Raw genomic sequence first — 21337 nt, forward strand, 5'->3', positions numbered from 1 at the left:
TCCAGGTTCTTAAGAAATAACTTTAATGTATTTAGAAACCTCAAAACCGAAATCTCCCTGCCGGGTCCCCTCCCTCCGGCCGGCCCCCTCTCAGAACGTGGGGCACTCCTGGGCACTCAGGGCCCTTCTTGTCCCACTCAGGGGTAGGAAGGGCACAGGAGGAGACCTCGCATTGCCCCCAATAATCGCTATTGGTGCCTCCTGTGCCCATCAGTCCGGGTGGAGTTGCCCCCTGGTTGCAGTGGGGAGGTGGGGCCCAGCAGCTGAGAGGGGCCCAGCCGGCCAATGGGAATAGGCTGGGCTCCCTGGGACACGGTGTGGCCCCCTCGAGCTTGCCTGGGGGTGCCTCTCTGGGGACATGTGATCTTCCTTCCGTGAAGTGTCTGGAGCCCGGCACCACAGCCACAGGCTCTTGGGAAGCCCCAGGGAACCATGCTGGGTCCTTGAGACCAGCTCCCCACGCTCTCTGGAGCCAGGCACGGCCACTTGCTGATCGGGGACAGGCTGTGCTGCCGCCGGCTGGCCTTGCCAGGGCTACACGTCCGTCTCCACCCGCAGACGCTCCATCCTGCGGACATTGCCCTCCACGGCCACACGGCTGGTGATGAAGCGGGCAAAGTCCTCGGGGAACCATCCCGTCTCTCCGTCCCGGAGCCTCTCGCCATAGAGCCACCCTGAACCCGGATAGGGGTGGGAGGGAGGTGAGGGGAAGGCCGTGGGTCCCCCGGCCCCTCTGAGCTGCTGTGCCTGAGCACACCAGGGCCAGGCTTCTCCTAGAACTGACCACCTGCTCCTGCCTCAGAGCAGACAGCTGCTGAGGCCTTGCTCATGGTCACCGGGCACCCAGCCCCTGCTCAGGTGCTCGCCACTGAGAAGGGTGCTGGGCTGAGCACACCCCACACAGCTCTGCCCGGCATGAGGAGGAGCCCTGCCTGCCCTCTGCAAGCTCGTGCTGGGCCTGGCTGAGAGGGGATCCCCTGGGAGGGCAGAGACACCTCCTCCTCCCCACGTGGGACACAGTGACCATGAACCTGCTTTTGATTCTGGGGTTCGGGGATGTGGGAGTGCTCCCTTTGAGGAAGCCCTTGAGAGAGGGTGAGCACATGGTCAGCCTGCAGCCCGGCATGCTCTGGACCTGGCCAGGCTGGACGCTGACTCACGCCCGCCTGTCCGTTCCCACCCATCTGTGCCCAACGCCCCTGCACTCACCATCCTCCTGCTGCAGAACCAGGACCACATCCGCCTGCTGCAGTGTGACCTCATCTGCTTGCTTCGCGAAGAAGGCCTTGGTGATCTCCACCTGGGGCAGGTCTGCATAGGGCAGTGGCCATCACAGGGCTGTCGGGAGGCATGGGCCAGGCTCCACTCCCCAACGGCCTCCAGCAGACACATCCCCCGGGGCCGGGGCACCCCATCCCCCGACTGCCAGGCCCCAGCACAAGGCCAGGTGCCAGGCTCACTTGGGCTACAGTGGGGGCCAAAGTGCCAGCCACGGCAGAGGGCCAGCCCTGCAGGCCCCAGCCCGCACTCACCTCCTTTGCTGGAGAGGCCCTGCCACTGTCTCTCACTGTGTGTGAGCGCCACGATCCACCGTGCCCGGTCACTCCTGGGGACCAGAGACAGTGTGAGCCAGGCCTGGAGACCGATCCTGCCTGTCTGATGTTCCTTGACTTCTGACAGCCACCCATGGGGGCCGTGGCAAGGAGATGGGTGGTGGGGGTGGGCAGGAGTGGCTGGGCAGACTGTGCCAGGCAGGCTAACCCCCAAGTCACCCCAGCCCCGGGTCACAGAGTTGGGTAGTGGCCACACACCCAGACCCCAGCCTGCTGGACCTGAGGCCACCCCGTTTCCTGGCACTGGGCCCCAGCTCCCTGCCCCTCCATTTGCTGTGACAGACTCAGCCCCAGCGTCCTCATCTGGAAACAGGGCCCAGAGCTGTCCTCAGTCAAGACGAGCTGAGAGGGAATATGGAGACAGGCGCACCTGTGTGCCTGCCTTCCACGGGGGGCCCGCAGAGACCCCATCAGTGCCCCCTCCCATTCTGAGTGCCAGGACCACCCTGCTGTCTGAACTGGCCCCTACCGGCCAGGCTTGCCGCACCCCAGCATCACTGCTGTCCACCTGCAGCTGTGCCCTCGGGGCCTCTGCTGAGCAACCCCACACTCCGGCCCCACCTCCCTCTGCTCACATGGGCTGAGCTTTCCTCATGGCACCCCCCCACACCCCACCCCCCACCTCGTTTCCTCCCTTGTTCCCACTCCTGGTGGCCCAACTGTTGGTGCGTCCCCTCCCGGGAACATAAACTCCATGAGGACAAGGCCGTTTCTGTTGTTCCCGGCTCTACCTCAGCACCTACAGCAGGGCCAGGTGCACGGTGGGCGTTCAGAGCCAGCCATGCCACAGCGAGCAAGGCAGGGGGACAACCCGGTCCCTGTGGAGCTGATGTGCCTGTGGCCTGGGAACAGCCCTCCCGGGAGCCCACTTACGCGGAGTCCGAGGAGAGCAGGAGCTGCTCCTGGCGACCCTCGCTGTTGCGAAGCAGGGTCACCTGGAAGGGGTGGGGCACGGAGGAGCTGCGGTTGCCGCCCCCGGGCAGAGGGAGCTCAGACGGCTCTATCTTCTCCACCTGGATGTGGTTCATCTGGGCGTAGTCCTGGACCATGTAGCTCTCCTCGCTGTGGGGACACGGGCAGTCGGTGGGACGGTCCCCCCCAGCTCCTACCCAGTGCTGCTGGGCTCCCGTCCAGGTCCCACCCGGCTCCCCTGCAGTGGTGGGGAGGCAGCCACCACTCTTGGACGGGCTCCAAGAGTTCCCGTGTCCCACAGAACAGAGGCCACGGCTTTCGCGTCCTCCTCGTGGCTATCACAGGCAGACGCAGGTCTGCAGAGGAGGTCAGAGGCTGCACAGCGAGCGCCACCTGCCCCCGAGTGTCACGTAGAGCATGTGCCGAGTGGAAGCCGCGCCTCAGCTCTGAGGTCAGAGGGGCTCAGGGCCGACTCCCTGCACCCTCCTGCCCCAGGGCCAGCGGCCCAGTGTCCATGGAGTGGGGCTCCCCACACCCTCCTGCCCTAAGGCCACCTCTTCTTCTTGGTCACAACCAGGACATCGTTGAACAGGAACAGGTAGCACGTTGGCCGGCTGGCGATTTTTCGAAAAAGTCCGGTTTCTTCCACTAAGAACAGCTCTCCGCGCTTCAGCAGCCACCGGGAGGCGGAGATCAGTGGGAGGGACTTGGGGGACAGAGCCGGGAGGCGGAGATCAGTGCGAGGGACTGGGGGGGACAGAGCCGGGGTGAGCAGGTCCCCAGGGGGTCAAGGACGCATAGCACCAGGTGGGACTGACCCCTGCCTCTGGACTGGGTGACCAGCTGGCTGCCCCCAGTCGGGGCTGGACAGAGGAAAGGGGCACAATGTGTCCAGGCCTCAAATCGAGGTGCGCCAGGCCCCGGACCAGACCCTGCCCGACAGCCCAGGGCTGGGTGACCACTGAACATTTCACCCAAGCCAGGACTCGAAGGCCAGTGCTGGGGAAGCCTCCACACACACCTCACCCCTCCGTGGCAATTACGCAGACGCTGGGCCTCCTAGGCACAAGGGCCTGCTCAGCCCCAAGGGAGGGTTGGCAGGGGCAGGCCCACCCGTGATGGCCATGCTCCACGTCTGGGGCCTTTCCTGGCTCCTGAACCACAGAACATCCTCCCTGCTGCCTGGTGCTGAGTTGCTGGAGTCAGTGGGGGGCAGAGGGATGGCAAAGGCCAGGGGGTGGCCAGTGTGGGGGTGATGGGGGCGGGTGGCGTGGGGGTGATGGGGGCGGGTAGCGTGGGGGTGATGGGGGCGGGTGGCGTGGGGGTGATGGGGGCGGGTGGCGTGGGGGTGATGGGGGCGGGTGGCGTGGGGGTGATGGGGGCTGGGTGGCGTGGGGGTGATGGTGGGTGGCGTGGGGGTGATGGGGTGGGTGGCGGGGTGATGGGGGTGGGTGGCGTGGGGGTGATGGGGGTGGGTAGTGTGGGGTGATGGGGGTGGGTAGCGTGGGGGTGATGGGGTGGGTAGCGTGGGGGTGATGGGGTGGGTAGCGTGGGGGTGATGGGGTGGGTAGCGTGGGGGTGATGGGGGTGGGTAGCGTGGGGGTGATGGGGTGGGTAGTGGGGGTGATGGGGGTGGGTAGTGTGGGGTGATGGGGGTGGGTAGCGTGGGGGTGATGGGGTGGGTAGCGTGGGGGTGATGGGGTGGGTAGCGTGGGGGTGATGGGGTGGGTAGCGTGGGGGTGATGGGGGTGGGTAGCGTGGGGGTGATGGGGTGGGTAGCGTGGGGGTGATGGGGTGGGTAGCGTGGGGGTGATGGGGTGGGTAGCGTGGGGGTGATGGGGTGGGTAGCGTGGGGGTGATGGGGTGGGTAGCGTGGGGGTGATGGGGTGGGTAGAGTGGGGGTGATGGGGGTGGGTAGCGTGGGGGTGATGGGGTGGGTAGTGGGGGTGATGGGGGTGGGTAGCGGGGGTGATGGGGGTGGGTAGTGTGGGGTGATGGGGTGGGTAGTGTGGGGGTGATGGGGTGGGTAGTGTGGGGGTGATGGGGGTGGGTAGTGTGGGGGTGATGGGGTGGGTAGTGTGGGGGTGATGGGGGTGGGTAGTGTGGGGTGATGGGGTGGGTAGTGTGGGGGTGATGGGGGTGGGTAGTGTGGGGGTGATGGGGGTGGGTGGTGGGGTGATGGGGGTGGGTAGTGGGGTGATGGGGGTGGGTAGTGGGGTGATGGGGTGGGTAGTGGGGTGATGGGGGTGGGTAGTGTGGGGGTGACGGGGATGGGCGTTGCAGTAGGGGGTGGCAGTACAGGGTGGGGGGGTGGGCAGAGTGGGAATGAGGAGCCTGCCCACCAGCCCCCGCTCCTCAGCCACTGTTGACACCTCTCCACCTGCTCCCTGTGGGCCCCGGCTTCCCCACTGTGCCCACTACAGACTCAGAGCCCCTGGCACCTCCTGCTCCCGGCCTCTGCCACCACCCTCCCTCCTGGATGGGCCTGTTCTCCCCACCCCCACACCCGTTTCCAAGACCAATTTCAAGACCATGTGGGGGTGAGAGCCCCACTCGGGGGTGGACCAGGCCTGGGAGGGGGTCCTTGCTCTGGCAGGGGCAGGTGTTACACCCCAGACTGGAGAGGATCAGGGAGACAAGCGTGAGGCCTGCACAGGTGTGGGCTCAGTGACAGCGGCGCGAAGTCACCGCCCTGACACCTGTTCCAGGCAGCCCGCCCTGACCCACCCCGGGAGCCCCCTCCCACAGCTGGGACCCTGCACCCTTACTTGGTTGTCCGTGGCCCTGAGTGAGGGTGGCTGGTGGCCTGTCACCCACTCCTTGCTCCACCCTGAAGGGCACCCCCTGGATGGGGCACCAGGACAGGAGACCCACCTGGGCCCGCCTTAGGGGAGGGGCCCTGGGCTGTCCCAGGACAACAGAGGATGCGGCCAGTGTGTGGGATCATGGGTGGGGGGCTCTGGAGGGAGAGGTATGAGCCCTGCCCGTTTGTGGCAGGGATTAGGGCTGCCCGGGCCTGGGCTGGAAATATTTCACCCTACCCAGAATCCAAGCCTCACTGGGAAACATGAAATCTGGGCCAGCCCTGAAATCACCCTGTCCCCTCCCTTCTGTCCTCAGGCCCTGCCCAGCCCCTGAGGGGCCAGCAAGGAGCGCTGGCCCCAGGCAAGTGCACTGACAGGGCCACTCCTGTTGCCCCCTCAACTTGGTCACTCAGGGCCTAGGGTCTGCCCTTTGCCGGTGCAGTCCTGGGGATGGGGCAAGGGCCACAGAGGCCCACCCAGTGGGATTAGGGGAGGGGTACACAAGGGACGCTCCCAGATCGGGAGACTGAGGCCTGGAGAGACCAAAGCCACCAGCCCTAGGAGGCCCAGCCCCCAGGCCTCATGGGGGCAGGCACCCACTCTCCAGCCCTCAGGCTCAGGGGTGTGACCTCACACGCAGGCCAGCAGGGAGGGCTGAGTGAGAAGTGGTCCCAGTGGCCTGATGTCCGGGGCCACCTACCTTGACCTTGCTGAAGTCCAGCTGTGTGTGCAGCGTGTACATCTGCTCCATGCGCTCCATCCTGTGGGCCCCCTCGTTGCACTGCCTCACCAGCTGCAGGGCATGGTTCCCGTGTGAGAGGCTGGTGCTACAGGGCCCTGGCACAGCCCACACGGCCCACAGTGTGCCCAGGACCCCTGCCCAGCCAGCCTCTGGCTGCCCACAGTGCCCGCCCTGGACCAGCCGTGCCACGGGCTCATCAACTGTGTGAGAGCTCCACTGGCTCTAGGCCTCAGTTTCCTTGTCAGCACTGTGAAAGGTTTGGGATGGATAATCTGGGAACCTCTGGGCCTCAGTTTCCCTGTCAGCGCTGTGAAAAGCTTGGGATGGATAATCTGGGAACCTCTGGGCCTCAGTTTCCCTGTCAGCGCTGTGAAAGGCTTGGGATGGATAATCTGGGAACCTCTGGGCCTCAGTTTCCCTGTCAGCGCTGTGAAAGGCTTGGGATGGATAATCTGGGACCCTCTGGGCCTCAGTTTCCCTGTCAGTGCTGTGAAAGGCTTGGGATGGATAATCTGGGAACCTCTGGGCCTCAGTTTCCCTGTCAGCATTGAAAGGCTTGGGATGGATAATCTGGGAACCTCTGGGCCTCAGTTTCCCTGTCAGCGCTGTGAAAGGCTTGGGATGGATAATCTGGGAACCTCTGGGCCTCAGTTTCCCTGTTAGTGCTGTGAAAGGCTTGGGATGGATAATCTGGGAACCTCTGGGCCTCAGTTTCCCTGTCAGCGCTGTGAAAGGCTTGGGATGGATAATCTGGGAACCTCTGGGCCTCAGTTTCCCTGTCAGCGCTGTGAAAGGCTTGGGATGGATAATCTGGGAACCTCTGGGCCTCAGTTTCCCTGTCAGCGCTGTGAAAGGCTTGGGATGGATAATCTGGGAACCTCTGGGCCTCAGTTTCCCTGTCAGCGCTGTGAAAGGCTTGGGATGGATAATCTGGGAACCTCTGGGCCTCAGTTTCCCTGTCAGCGCTGTGAAAGGCTTGGGATGGATAATCTGGGAACCTCTGGGCCTCAGTTTCCCTGTCAGCACTGTGAAAGGCTTGGGATGGATAATCTGGGAACCTCTGGGCCTCAGTTTCCCTGTCAGCACTGTGAAAGGCTTGGGATGGATAATCTGAGAACACTCGCTGCCCTGGAAGGTAGGGGTAGCCAGCCCTATGCCATCGGGTAGGGTGGGGTTGGGTGGGGACAGGGTCGGGGTATAGGACTCGGGTAGGGCTGGGGCCAGGCCCCATCTTACCTTGCTGATGGCCTTCAGTGCACGGCTGGCAGCCTTGTACCTTTCGGAGTGGCCCTGGGTCTTGAGGCAGAGCGTCTGGATGGACAACAGACATGGGACAGAAAGTCCCCTCTGGCATCCCAGGTGTGGAGGCTCCCACCAACACCAGACCCTGTGTGGGGCTGCAGGGTGGTCAACAGCTTCCCCCAGAGGGCTCCTGCAGGGTCCCACAGCACGTACAGCCCCTGAACGGCCTCTGCACCACCTGGAGCTCTGCCAGGTCAGGCCAGGTTGAGTGGGAACAGGAGCTAGCACCCCTGCCTGGAACCCTTCCCTTCCCATCCTTGGCCATCTCCATCCAACTTGGGGAATCGTCAGTGGAGGCCCCCTGGCAGCCCCATTTCTGCACATCCCTGGGGCCCCCAGGAGTTTGAGGTTCTGTTTGGCTTGGGCAACCCTGCCATGTGTAGCCTCAGGGAGCTTAGCTCAGTCCTGCCATGTGCGGGGCTGTGTGTATGGGCAGCATGCACACGTGTGAATATGCCTGTGCACCATATGCATGCATGTGTGTGCATCCACGTGTATGTGTGTGCACCGGGTGCATGTGTGTGCAGTGCCTGTGTGTGCATGTATGCAAACGTGTGCATTGTGTGCGCATGTGCATGTATCGGTGCAATGCAGTGTGTGCAAGTGTGCATGCATGTGTGTATTGGCGTGCATCCACACATATGCATTGTGTGCACATGGGCACATACATGCCTGAGTGCATGTGCACTGTATATACATGTGTGCGTGTGTGTGTACACCTTTCACCCTCATGTACCCTCTGCCCTGTGGGCTGGCATCCCACACACACAGCCCATGCTGGTGAGCCTCTCTGAGCCCCTCTCTGCATCCACAGAATGGGGAGAGTAGGTGCCAGGGACAGGGCTACCACGTCTAGGAGGACTGGTGGGGCAGGGGCTGGGAGGAGGCTCAGCAGGGCTCTGGGTGATGCCAGTTCCAACTCGTCAGTGTGCCTGAACCTCATGAACCATTGAGTAAGTGAACACAAATCCGCCAAGGGCTGGAACAGCTCCCAGCACAGTGAGCTCTGTGGGTGGCGGCGACCACAAAGTTATTCTGGTTATTAAAGCCATCTTAGGATCATAACTATTACAATATCATAGGCCAAGCCTGGAGGAGAAGGTCACAAGCACGTAATGCTCCATCCGGGGCAGGGCTCTGGCCGTGGGACCCCAGGATGGTGTGCCCGGCCCCACCCTCAGGCCGTGGACTCACATCCGTCAGAAGGGGCAGCCGGGTCACCCGCTGCATGGGGAGGATCAGGAAGGAGAGCATGGGCAGGCCCCCGCACGCCGGCCGCCTCTCAATCTCTCTCAGGACCTCTCGGAAGGCGGCGTTGCTGCTTCTGCAAGAGGACAAGGCTGTCCTTCCAGGCTCTGCATGGCCCGCCTGTACCAAAATCAGGCGGGACCTGCAGAAGCTGGGCTGGGAGCAGGAATGTGCTTTGGGAGACCAGGGTGCAGGATGCTCCTGAGCCTCTGGGCCTCGGGGCCGCCCACTCACATCAGCTTCTGCAGCGTGCGCTGTTGGTAGACCTCGTTGGAGCAGTAGGCGATGTAGGGGTGGAAGTGCTTCTCGGCGTGCTCCTCCAGGATGTCACTGATGTCCTCGACCAGCACCTGGGCCTTGTGCCGCTGCTCCAGGTCCTCGAAGAACCTGAAGGCAAGGAGGGGTGAGGAGGGTGCCACGGGCCTGGTGGTTGGGCCCCATGTGTGCACACACAGACATGCATCTGCATGCACACTCACACATACATGGACATGGCAGGAGCTGAGCTCAGCTCCCAGAGGCAGCACGCAGCAAGCACTTGGGGCGGGACCCGGACCTGGGATGCAGGACAGCAGGGAGGGCGGGTGGGAAGTGGTCAGAGGCCTGGGGCTCCTTACAGAGCCCCCTGCCACAATCCCACGCACTGGTGCCGTCCCTCTGTTGTCCAGGGGCAGCCCCAGGGACTGTCCCCAAAGGCAGGCCCATTTGGACCTCCTGTCCTGGTGCCCTGTCCAGTTGGTGCCCTTCGCCCTTCAAGCTCCTTCCAGCTAACACAACTGGGCCTCCACACAGGCCCGGGCCCCCGCTGCTGCACCAGCTTGCCCCTGGGAAGAAACTCAAGGACGGAGACTCAGGGGACAGGCACAAGAGCCCAGCCTCTGGGTCACAAAGAGGGGCGATGCCTGGGGCCACCCCTTCCAAGGATGAGTCCCAAATCCGAGGCAGCTCTGCTGGTCAAGCTCCCAGCTGGGTTCATGAACTGTTTACTTTCACTAGGTCCCCCACCCCGTTCTGAAGGAACAGTCAAGGCCGGGGGGACCAGGTGTGGGCTCTTGGCAGACTCCCTGGAAGGGACTACCAGCCCCTCACCTCCTCCATGACCCAGGCCTTGGCCCAGGGTGATCAGGATGAAGGGAGTTAACACTTGGTCAGAGCTAGGCCAGGGCTGCCAGGACTCTGCCCCCATGGGCGGCCACAGCCACCAAGGCTGGGCTTGGCTGGACCCACGATGGTCACCTGGTGTGTGAGGCGGTGGCTGGAGCCTCGTCCATCCTGCAGACCCTCAGAACACCCAACCCGAGACCACATCCGTGTCTCCAGGCCGCCGCCAGCCCAAGAGCTCTGTCCTTCGGAGGACTCCCTTGCCCAGCGTGGAGGTGGGCGGGAGTCCCTCCTCCCCCTGCTCACGGGGCCCGACTGGGCCTGACACCCACGCAGGAGCCACGCTTCCTGCAGGGAGAGTGTCCTGACAGCTGCTTGCCCTTGAGAATCCCCAGCAGATGGAGCTGCAGTCCCCGTGGACGAGGACACAGCAGGCCATGGGAGGCCTCGGTTGCTGGATGAGCAGGGCCACGACATGCGTACGTGCCCAGGCCGGCCAGGCCGGTCAGCAGCTCACATGGGCGACTGCAGGTTCTGAGAAAGGTCTGGGAGAGCCGCCCACCAGCCGCTGACCCCAAATAGCGATGATTCCCCAGACAGTTCACTGTGAATGCCAGGAGCTGTCGGGGGCCCAGCTGAGGGAGGAGGCCGGAGCTTCCCCCCCCAGGGCAGCAATCTAAAGCCCTGAGGAGGTCAGAGGCAAACATGCAGCTGCCTGAGGCAGAGGGGACCGGAGGACACAGAGCTCAGAGAACACAAAGCCTGCCTGGCTGGGGGCAGAGCTGGGGGAGGGGCAGCCGCTATCCCAGACCCCTCCCCCTCCCCCAGCCCCATCCCTGCCCACCCTCAGGGCCCCAAAGTTCCGGAAGGGCACCCCACAGGCAGCAGATGGGTGGGACTCGCCAGGGACGGGGCTGATATAAGAATGCGCCAGCAACCACCACTGTTGGGGCAGCCCTGTGCCAGGCACTACAGGTCCCTAATCATCTCCCAGCGCCACCCAAACCCACGAGGGGACCAGAGGCACCGCCCCTCAGGTTAGCATTGAGGCTGAGGCTCAGGAGACTCGATGCTCCGGGGTCCTCCTGCATATAGGGAGCAGCACAGGGTCGAGACCACACATACCCCTGCCCAGGCACACACACCCACGCACACACACCCCTGCCCACACACCCCTGCCCACGCACACATACCTGTCCACGCACACACACACCCCTGCCCACCCACACATACCCCTGCCCACACACACACCCGTGGCCAGGCACACACACCCCTGCCCAGGCACACACACTCATGCACACACACCCCTGCCCACGCACACACACCCCTGCCCACGCACACACACCCCTGCCCACGCACACACACCCCTGCCCATGCACACATACCTGTCCATGCACACACACATCCCTGCCCATGCACACACACCCCTGGCCAGGCACACACACCAACGCACACCCCTGCCCACGCACACACACCCCTGGCCAGGCACACACACCCACGCACACACACCCCTGCCCACACACATACCCCTGGCCAGACACACACACCCCTGGCCAGGCACACACACCCCTGCCCACACACACACCCCTGGCCAGGCACACACACCCCTGCCCACACACACATACCCCTGTCCATGCACACACACCTGTCCACGCACACACACCCCTGCCCACACACATACCCCTGGCCAGACACACACACCCCTGGCCAGGCACACACACCCCTGCCCACACACACACCCCTGGCCAGGCACACACACCCCTGCCCACACACACATACCCCTGTCCATGCACACACACCTGTCCACGCACACACACCCCTGCCCACACACATACCCCTGGCCAGACACACACACCCCTGGCCAGGCACACACACCCCTGCCCAGGCACACACACCCCTGGCCAGGCACACACACCCATGCACATACACCCCTGCCCACGCACACACACCCCTGCCCACACACACACCCCTGGCCAGGCACACACACCCCTGCCCACACACACATACCCCTGTCCATGCACACACACCTGTCCACGCACACACACCCCTGCCCACACACACATCCATGCACATACACCCATGCATACACACCAGGGTGCCGGATGCTCCCGAGCCACCCTCCGGGCCTTGGGGCCAGCCCACTCACACACACCCCTGACCACGCACACACAGCCATGCACAGACACCCTTGCCCACGCACACACACCCACGCACACACACCTACTCACACACATCCCTGACCACGCAGATACACAGACATCCCTGCCCACGCACACACACCCACTCACACACACCTGACCGAAAACAGCCACTCACACACACCCCTACCCACTCACACATAACCCTGACCACGCATACACACCCCTTCCCACGCACACACATCCCTGCCTGTGCACACACCCGTCCATGCACACACACCCATGCACACACCCGCGCACACACAACCATGCATACACACCCCTGCCCCACACCCATGCACACACACTGCTGCCCAGGCACACAAACCCATGCACACCTACACACACACATACCTGCCCACGCACACACAACCCTGTCCACACACACACTCATGCACACACACCCGTGCAGACACCCCTGCCCATGCATACACACCCTTGCCCCCACACACCCATGCATACACACCAGGGTGCTGGATGCTCCCGAGCCACCCTCCAGGCCTCAGGGCCAGCCCACTCACACACACCACTGACCATGCACACACAGCCATGCACAGACACCCCACCCCACACACACACCCACGCACACACACCCCACCCCACCCCACGCACATACCCCCGTGCATGGCTGCAGCTGCACGTCCAGCCTCTCTACCCCCAGGCCCTGCAACCAGAGCTGAGGTCCAGCCACCAGACACCTTTGGGTGGAACATGACCCAGAGCTGCAACTCGAGGCTTCCTGCCTACAGGTGAGCAGCTTGTGGCCACCGCTGCCTGGGTCATGCAGCCCTCTGTGCCTGGACGTCCTGGTGGGGTGGTGCTTGGCAGTGGGGCAGGGTTGTACCCCTGGGAAGTGCTCCACGTCTTATGAACGACCAGGATGCCACAGCCCCAGTGCTTAGCCCGGCCCTGGGGCCACCTCTTGGTGGCCTCAAGGACCCTCAGAGGTCATCACACTCCGCGGGAGCCAGCAGCTGCTCTAAACCATCCACATCAAGGTGCAGCGCAGGCTCCCCGGGGCCTGCTGATGACAGTGCGGTGCCCACGGGGGGAGGCACCTTCCTGGCAGAGGACCCTGTGTGGAAGGCTGTGGCGTGGCCTCACCTCTGACTGGCACCCAGGACATCCAGGATGTTGGAGAAGAGGTGGTGGTGCTCCATCTGGGTCACGGTCGCCCGCAGCTCCTTGGACTGCAGGAACTCCTCCACCAGGATGCCCAGGCTGTGCTGGTAGGAGAACTCCGACGTGAGGATCTCGAACATGGCCTGTGGAGAGGGGCCTGGGTGAGCCCCACAGTGACGCTGGACACGGGCGTGCCTCGGTGACCAATGCTTGGAACAGGAGGACGTGACCCGGGTGGCAGGGGCAGGTGGGGACAGGAACCCCAGACACACCCCTGGATGGGGCTGTCAGAATGGCCAGCTTGGAGATGCCAGCCCGACGTCCCTGGATGCCCCTGGCTGGGTGCCTTATGAGCCGCATGAAGCTGGGCAACAACCCCCGTCCTCGTCAGAGAAGGGGGTGATGGCAGCCCCTGGACTCCGAGGATTCACCCGGTGACGCGAAGGGGCTCCGTCAGGGCCTGGCGCAGGTGGAAGCACAGCCCGGGGCTGTGTGAGGCGCTGGTCAGCGTGACAGGGCCTGGCGCTGGAGGTGGCCGCAGAGGGATGGCTGGGTGGTGCCACCGTGGCTGCTGCCCCTCCCCGGGTGTTGCATGGCCCAGGCCATGGGGGACAGCCCTCCCGCCCAGGGCCCTTTTACCTCCTGCCTTTTCCGCTCCTCAGTGGAGAGCTGGTCCAGGATGCCCAATTCCACCACCTGGGGGGACACAGGCCCAGGAGCTCTCGGTCACAGGTCCTAGAAGCCTGGGCCAAAGTCTCCCTTCTTTCCTCCTCCTGATGGACCAGGGCCAACATGGACAGCAGAGGCGGGGACCCGGGCAGAACACCCACAGCCACCCCCCAGGGCTCAGGGAGGTACGATCCTGGAGTAGGCCTGTCCTGCCGAGGGCCTATCCCCGTCACCTTCCTCTCTGTGCAACCCTCCTTGGGTCAGCCCCCCGCTCCCCCAAGCCGCCAAAGAGCCCCAGAGCAGCCCAGAAAGAGCATGGGGCATCCAGAGGGAGAGGCCAGAGGGCGGGAGGGATCTTGTCCCAAAGATCTTCCTGGCAGATGGAGAGGTGCGGAGCCCACCCAGGGAGAGAGTGTGGAGGGCAGGACTGTGACTCAGACCCCACCTGGGCGAGGCGAGTCAGTGCCCTGCCTGGAAGCTATGGGTGACGCTGTTTCCGCCCGGGCTCCCTCCTCCTCGGGGCCCACAGCTGGCGGGTCGCCTTGGCGGGAGTGTGGCTCGATTGGTAGAGCACGTCAGGACCAGGAGGGCTGCCACACCGCCCAGGGGTCCCCTCTGCAGGACTCAGGCCACCCTGATTCGTGCTCTGCTCCTCACTGGGCTGGGCAAAAAGGCCGCCAACAGCGCCTGGGCCAAGGGTGAGTCCCCCATTCCCCAAACCAGTGCCTCCTTCCCATGCAGGGTCAGAATCTCTGGCAGTTACCAGGGTGCAGTACTGGACTCCATCCCCGACAGAGGGAGACCACACGCCCCCAGCTCCCAGCAGGAGAGTAAGACTGCACTTCTAGGCCTTTCTATCTGTGGGGAGGCTGCCCGCTGCCTGCCCTCACCCCACGCTGGGCCTGCCCTGGCCGGGGTCCCGGGGTACGCAGCACCATGGTGTGTGGTGGGTGGTTGCAGTGCCAGCCCCTCTGAATGGCGAACAAGGAGCCCCATTGTACCACAGGTGGGGGCCCGCCCTCCCCGCTGCCCGCCACGCCCACGGCCACATGGTCCCCTCCCTTGGGCCTCAGGGTGCGGGTCACATGCCGGTCCACCTGGAGTAGGAGCAGCCATCTCCCCCAAGCATGGGGACCACTGCCGGGCCACGCTCTCCACTGAGACCCCCGCAGGGCAGGGACGGGCCCCCAATTTCAGGTATGGAAAGTGAAGGAGTGTCTTGGCCCTGGCCCCAGCTCCAAGTCCCGGCCCCTCCCATCCCAGCTGTCTCCCTACGCAGACCACTCAGCCCTCTCCTGGGGCGGGGGCCCTGGGAAGGGACTCCTGGTGCCCGCAGCTCCCTGCAGGGCAGTCTGAGCAGGCCTGGCCCTCGCACGCACGACGGCAGGGCCCTGCATGGGCAGGGCGACTCTGAGGGCACAGGAGGGAGACCCCCAGGTCTGCCACCCACAGCCGAGGGGCTTCTGGGAAGGCTGCCCACCCTCCCTGGGAGGACTGGGCTGCTGCTGGGGACCAGCCACCTGGGCTTGGGGAAGGAACAGCAGGGGGACCCCTGTGGCTTCTCCCCGCCTCTGTGGGGCAGCCTCACCCACCCTCCGGCGCTACCTCCGGGAGCTGGCTCCAGGTGACCTGGGCGGGCCGGTAGCTCTTGACCACAATGGTGGTGTCCACCTTCTGGGTTCCCTCGGGGCTGGAGGACTCATCAAGGATGTCGTCATCAGACTCCTGGCTGGTGTTCAGGCCCCGCTCCTGGATCTCCTGGTAGAGCTGGGGGTCTAGACAGAGAAGGAGGGTAACCTGTGGCCCTGGGGGATTGCAAAAGGCTGCGCCTCCCTGCAACCCGCTGGCTGAGTCCTCTAGGCCCACAGGCTCTCACGGCTGTGTGGGAGAGAGAGGCTTTGGGAGGGGACTGCCCCAGGCTGGGCGCCAGTCCCAAGACCTCTCGTATGCCACAAGCCCCACCTGAAATGGGCTGGTCCCGGCTCAGGGTGCCTCCAAACCCTCACAGCAGCCCCCATCCAGCCTTACCCTGAGACGTGGGGCATCGCTGCTGCCTCCTGGGGACACTTCCCAGGGATTTCTGTAGAGGAGACCTGGGTACCCCCTCCTGGGCCCATGCCTGTCCACAAAGCTTCTGGGGGCTGGAAGGGGCCATTGTGTCTTGGAGCCTCAGGCCTGGAGCTGGGCACTCGAGGCCTTAGCCCTCCCCGGGCCTCATTGCCTCTAATCTCTTTACACCCCCGGGGACTTGGACCCAGGTAGCAGGCACCTCCCTATGTCAACCTCCCTGTGGGATGTTCTCATCTCCCCCGAGCAGGCTGAGCGTGCACCACCGCCACCCATGCTGGAGGCCCCAACACATGGCTCCCCTTCAGCCTCGAAGAGTCCGGGCAGAGCCCGCGGTGTGGGGCCGGAGCCCTCTGATCTGGCCTTGGTCCCCCAACACGGCCACTGTAGGCTGGGCCCAGCACACACATGGGGTGTTCAGGGCAAGACTGGGGGCTCTGTCTGTACCCTGCCCTTCAGAACACACAGAATAGAGTCCAAGGGAACTTTCTAGACCTTTCTAGACTCATCAGGGCTACATGATCAGACCAGCCACTGGGACCTCAGCCTCTGGAAGGACCCTGTCAAGCAGCTTTGGTGACCCCGAGACACCAAACTGAGGCCCACCCGAACCCCAGGGTGCCCCAGTGAGACCAGTTTCAACTGGAGCCCAGCCCGCGGTGCCTCCCAAAGCCACACTCACCGTCCTTGAAGGAACCCTTGTGCCCACGTTTCCTCCCCAGCGTCTTCTGCACAAAAGAGAGACACAGAAACAGCAGCTGTCAGCCGGGGCAGGTGTGGCCCACAGCGATTCTGCCCTGGGACCCCAGAGACCTCTCGGCTCCACATGCAAAGCTGTGCCCAATAGATGTCAGCTCCACAGGGCCTCACGGCCGCCAAGCAGAGGCCAAGACAGGTGGGAGGAGGGCTCAGAGCAGGCAGGACACGTGACTGAGGGCTGCTTGGAGGAGGAGGAAGGGTTGAACTCATCGTGAGGGGATGCTCAGAAGAGTTTTGAGCAGGCCCATGGCAGGGCAGGTGAGGTTGGGAGAGGGCTGTGAAGGGACAGTGGGGCAGGACACAGGCCCCTGGGGACTAGGACCTGGTGGGGCAGATGAGCAAGGATTGGCCAGTCAGTGTCCAGCCCCAAGCATGGGCCTGGGGGCCCCAGCAGGAGGCCGCGATGGCAGAAGTGATGGGAGGGCTGGGCTCCTGGGAAGCCCCCACGCTCAGGTGCCCGACTTGGAGCCCACCCTCCTTGGCTGGGACACCACACTTTCCTGACGCCACAGGTATGCTGGTTCCCGGAAGGAAAGGGGCTGATTTCTCAGAACGAGTTGGGGCCTGTAAACTCCCCTTACTGGTTGGGAGTGTGTGGTGCTCCCAGCTGCACCTGGCCTGGCACCCTCAGCCCCGTGCCCCGCACCCCACCTCAAGGACTCCCCCAGCCCCCTTTCAGCCTCCAGGTCTGGCTGGAGCTGTTGCTTCCCCCACCCCCTGACCCTGTCCTCTCCTCCTGTCTGCCTCTGCGCTAACCCTCCTTCCTCCAGGACCCTACCCTGACCCGAGGCCATGGGGAGCCCCCTCCTCTGTGCTCCCAGCACCCCCGAGCTGCCCTCAGCCCAGCCCTCGGCATTCTCCCTGCGCTGGAGGCCCTCTGAGAACCAGGCCCACGCCCGTGGGCTCACTTTGGAACCCCAGCACCAAGCATGTGGCAGGTGCCCAGGAAGTGTCTGCTGACTGCATGAAATAAACAGTGAATGAATGAATGGTGCCCCATGGGCCTGGGCCTGGTGGGTGTAGAGAGTGCTGGGGCCCTTCCAGCTGCTGGGGTGCAGGGGCCTGCGGCAGAGGTGCCGAGGCATTTCTGAGTCCTGGGCGTCTCAGGTAGGCACAACAAGAGAGAGCTGTGACCGAGGACAGTGGCTGGTGCTGGGGACACGGGGGACCCCACCTCAGCCACCATGGGCCTGCAGTGGACGCCCATGGGACATTCTGACAGGTGGTCTTGGCATCTCCTGAGGCTGGCACTGCCACTCCCAGTCTGGGCAGGAGCTGGGCCTGAGGAGGCAGCTGGGACGGCAACCAGTGAAGAAGACGCTCTGGCACGCGCCTTCCGTGGACACTGCCCAGAGGATGCCCAGAGGGCGGCTGTGATTTTTGTTTCCACATGGGGAAGCCAAGGCTCAGGAAGGTTCAGGAACTCATCTGGGTCACACAGCACCTGCCCCCACCCTCGTCCTTCACTGAGGCAGCCCATATGCTTGGGGCCTGTTTTCCAACACGTCTGAGCAAGGCGCCCAACAAGAAGGACGCCCCTGGGGCCAGCCCTGCATCTGCTCTGCATTCCTGAGGGTGCTCGGGCTGCCAGGGCCTCCTGATGGGCGGTTCCAGGGCAGCTCGCCTCCCCTACCCCAGCCCTGCCTGAGCCCAGACCCACCAGCTAAAGAGACCAAGCAGGGTGGCCAGAGTCGCAGTCCTGGCTGGGTGGGTGTCCAGGTACCACGCAACTCTCCCTGAACGTGGCTTCCAGCTCCAGGGCTGCCTGAAATGAAGGCCTGGCCCCCAGCCACAGGGGATGGTGACTCCGAGGATGAGGGACACTGGGCCCAGGAGCCCCAGCTGGACGCTCTGTCCCCTGGGCCCTAGTGACACATGCAGTCAGGCTACACCCTGCCCAGCAAAGGGTCTGCCGCCACCATGCCCCAGACCTAGAGCCACCACCAGCAGGCAGGGAAGCAGGGCTCTGTGTACAGAGGGAATGTGCAGACTTCTCCTAAGCCCCAGGCCACCGCACAGCTGCCCCGCCTCAGTCCCTCCCGCCTGAGTCCCTGTCTGGAGCTGCCGGGGCAGATGGAGCCCAGGCCAGTCACTGCAGCCAGGTCACCCTGAACCCTATCATCCAGGCAGGCCGGCTCCTGTCCGGAGCTCGGAAACAGGGACTGGGCCCTTCCAGGGATCTGCCCTCCACCAAGGCTGGGAGCGGGGACACCAGAGTCTGGGGGCCTCGGTAGAACCCTCGACCTTTCCGAGCCTCTGCTGCCTCATCTGTAAGGTGGGATCTTCACACTCACAGACTGGGCTGAACTGGAATAAACCAGTCGAGAGCCCTCATGCAGCAGGTGCTTACTAACGGCAGCTGCCATGATGCAGAAGATGACGGTGGTGGAGACGGCCAGGCCGCCCCTCTGCCTAGCAGCCCCCTCCCCACGGTCCACACGAGCAGGCCCCTACCTTGTTTTTGGCCGGGCTCCGAGTATGAGGCTGGCTGGGTTCCTCAGCCAGAGCCTGGAGCTTAGGGCTTAGCTGGATGGCGTCTCCCTGGCCACCTGGCTTCCCCAGGCCCTTCATGGCCGCCCGGTAGGATTGGTTCCGCAGGTTCCGCCTCAGCATGCCCCCGGGGTCCTTGTCCACGTCCATGTCATCCAGGGAGAAGCTGGGGGCTGGGAGGAGCTTAGGGTCCCGCCGGGCGGCCTCCCTGCTAAGTACAGCCGCCCCGAAGCTCTGGTGGCGGGCTGGGGTCTTCGCCTTGCTGGCCACAGCCAGGCTCTTAGGGATCAGCTGTTGGGTGCCCAGCTTGAGGGCCGCCGGGCTCTCTGTGCTCAGGACGATGGGCCATGGCTCCTCGTGCCCCGGGGGCCGAGGCTGTGGGGGTGCCGGGACCTCGGGCTGGAAGGCGGCATCGTCTCTAACACGCGGGGAGCCACGGACCATTGGGAGCCCGGAGGCTGGGTTCCCCCCGGCATCGAGCCGGAGCTCCGAGTGGAAGCGGTGTCCCAGGAGCTTCTCCTCCAAGGAGCTGTCTGAGTGCCGCTGGGCCATGCTGGGCGGCTGTGGGGTCCTGGGGGAAGGGCAGAAGTGAGGTCTCGTGAGGCTGCTCTCCCCTGCCCCCGCGGGTGTCCACCCCCCTACTCCTTTGCATATGTCTGGCCGGGGCTCCAGTACAGCTCCCAGGACACAGCGGGCAAGGACAGCGACGCAGCCAGGAGCACAGTGGGTCAGCGGCACAGCCAGTCCTGATCACCGGGAGCCAGCCATGTCTGAGGCCAGAGGCTGGACACAGGATGGGACTGGGCAGGCGCTGGTTCTCCGAGCTCCAAGGGACCAGGTGGGCACAGCCTATGGGGGTAGGCTGGACCTTGGAGGCTGGGAGGCCACACTGCTTCCTCTGATGGGCAGCATGCGCTGAGGACACATTCCTGAGCCTGGAGGCAGGTGGGGCAGCTCAGGTGCATGGCCCTGGAGCCCTGAAGACCTGGCCTGGAATCCTGGCTCACACCTGGCAGCCATGCAGCCTCCTGGAACCACTTCCTCATGGTGAGTGCAAGGGTCATGGCGTTGCACTGGGGGGCTTCCTGAGGCCGGCATCAGCCACAGCGGCAGTGACCACAGCCTCTGCCTCATTGGGGTCTTCCAGGCACCTGAGCCAGGCTCTGCTGGGTTGGGGGGGGGGGGCAGGTGCATTTGCCCACATGCTCCCGGCCCGAGCCCAGGCCAGTGTGATTCCCCTCTCTTAGCCACACAGTGACATGACTGTCGCGGACTGTCCATGGAACTTTCCACACACCAGGCAACACGCTTGCATTTTTCCACGTTTCTGAACTGGGCATAAAGCTGACAATTCTGGTCTCAGGAGCCCCACCAGTCACCAGCCCGAGAGTCCGGTATGACACCTGGCCACTGGGCAGGTGTGGTGGTGGCAGGGGTGGCAGCCCACGTACACCACCCAGCAGAGAGCGGGAGCTGCCCTGTAGACATCTCTGTAGCCTGATCCCCACACCCCGTGGGCTGCCCCGCCCCCGCCACACTCCTGCCCGCCCCTCCTGGCAGCGCGTGCCCCCGAGCCCATCTCTACCCCACTGTTCCCTTCATGGTCCGGGGCTGGCACCCTGCCCCTGACACTGCTGCTTCCCATTTCTCACTTTCCTCCTTCCAGACCCGAGGCAGGGCTGCCCTTCTGCCCCTTGGGAATGGCACAGTCCTGAGACTGGCTTTGGGACATGCGTGCCTGCCAGGTAGGAATGTGGAGAGCCAGCTCTCGACCTGCCTCTGCGTCTTCCCTGGCTGCCATGACTATAGGCACGCGTGGCCAGGCAGAGCCCCAATGGCCTGGACCCCGTGTGACCGAGATGTGCAGAGCCCCCAGCCGACACGGCCTCCAGGAGCCGGGCCCAGAGGTCTGTTTCCAGGCACTTTGCGGGGCTGTTGTGGCTACACATCACCTCCTGAGTGACGGCGCATTGCTCGGCCACAGCGGTCAGGCCCACAGCGAGCTTTCACGCCCCGGGCTGCTTGCAACCCCCCTGGGCACTTGCAACCCTCAGGCCACTGAGCAATGGATTCCAAGGGTCTGGTCTCTCAGGCCTCCCAGCTTTCCCCTCTGCTGCTCAGGGGCTCCCCACACGTGTCAGGGAGCAGCCCTGACCCAGGCATGTGATCAATGAGCAAGTGACGCTGCCTCTCCGTGCCTCAGTTTCAAAATCTGCAAAATGGGCATGATAAGAGCAAGGTCCACCTCCTGAAGGTACGGTGGGAAGTGTAAAGCGTGCAAAGTGTGTAACAGGCCTGGCCGGCGTGAGGCCTGCGTCTGCGCCGCAGTGA

General features: G+C 64.2%; 1 protein-coding gene across 2 annotated transcripts in view; it reads right to left on the reverse strand.

Moving 5' to 3' along the window:
• The window catches only part of ARHGEF16 (Rho guanine nucleotide exchange factor 16), a 28162-nt gene continuing 6825 nt past the window's right edge, over window positions 1-21337 (reverse strand). For both annotated transcript variants that reach the window (XM_024355906.3, XM_024355908.3), the window contains exons 2-15: window positions 18971-19577; window positions 16440-16485; window positions 15296-15465; window positions 13661-13717; window positions 13004-13164; window positions 8856-9008; window positions 8568-8697; window positions 7308-7382; window positions 6030-6122; window positions 3080-3231; window positions 2487-2675; window positions 1533-1606; window positions 1210-1311; window positions 1-674 (exon numbers count right to left, since the gene is read on the reverse strand). In XM_024355906.3, coding sequence (XP_024211674.1) covers window positions 535-674; window positions 1210-1311; window positions 1533-1606; window positions 2487-2675; window positions 3080-3231; window positions 6030-6122; window positions 7308-7382; window positions 8568-8697; window positions 8856-9008; window positions 13004-13164; window positions 13661-13717; window positions 15296-15465; window positions 16440-16485; window positions 18971-19558 — 2130 coding nt within the window. In that variant the 5' untranslated portion in view covers window positions 19559-19577 and the 3' untranslated portion in view covers window positions 1-534. The remainder of the gene's footprint in view (window positions 675-1209; window positions 1312-1532; window positions 1607-2486; window positions 2676-3079; window positions 3232-6029; window positions 6123-7307; window positions 7383-8567; window positions 8698-8855; window positions 9009-13003; window positions 13165-13660; window positions 13718-15295; window positions 15466-16439; window positions 16486-18970; window positions 19578-21337) is intronic.

This window comes from Pan troglodytes, chromosome 1 (assembly GCF_028858775.2).
Source record: "Pan troglodytes isolate AG18354 chromosome 1, NHGRI_mPanTro3-v2.0_pri, whole genome shotgun sequence".
Classification (NCBI taxonomy): Eukaryota; Metazoa; Chordata; class Mammalia; order Primates; family Hominidae; genus Pan; species Pan troglodytes.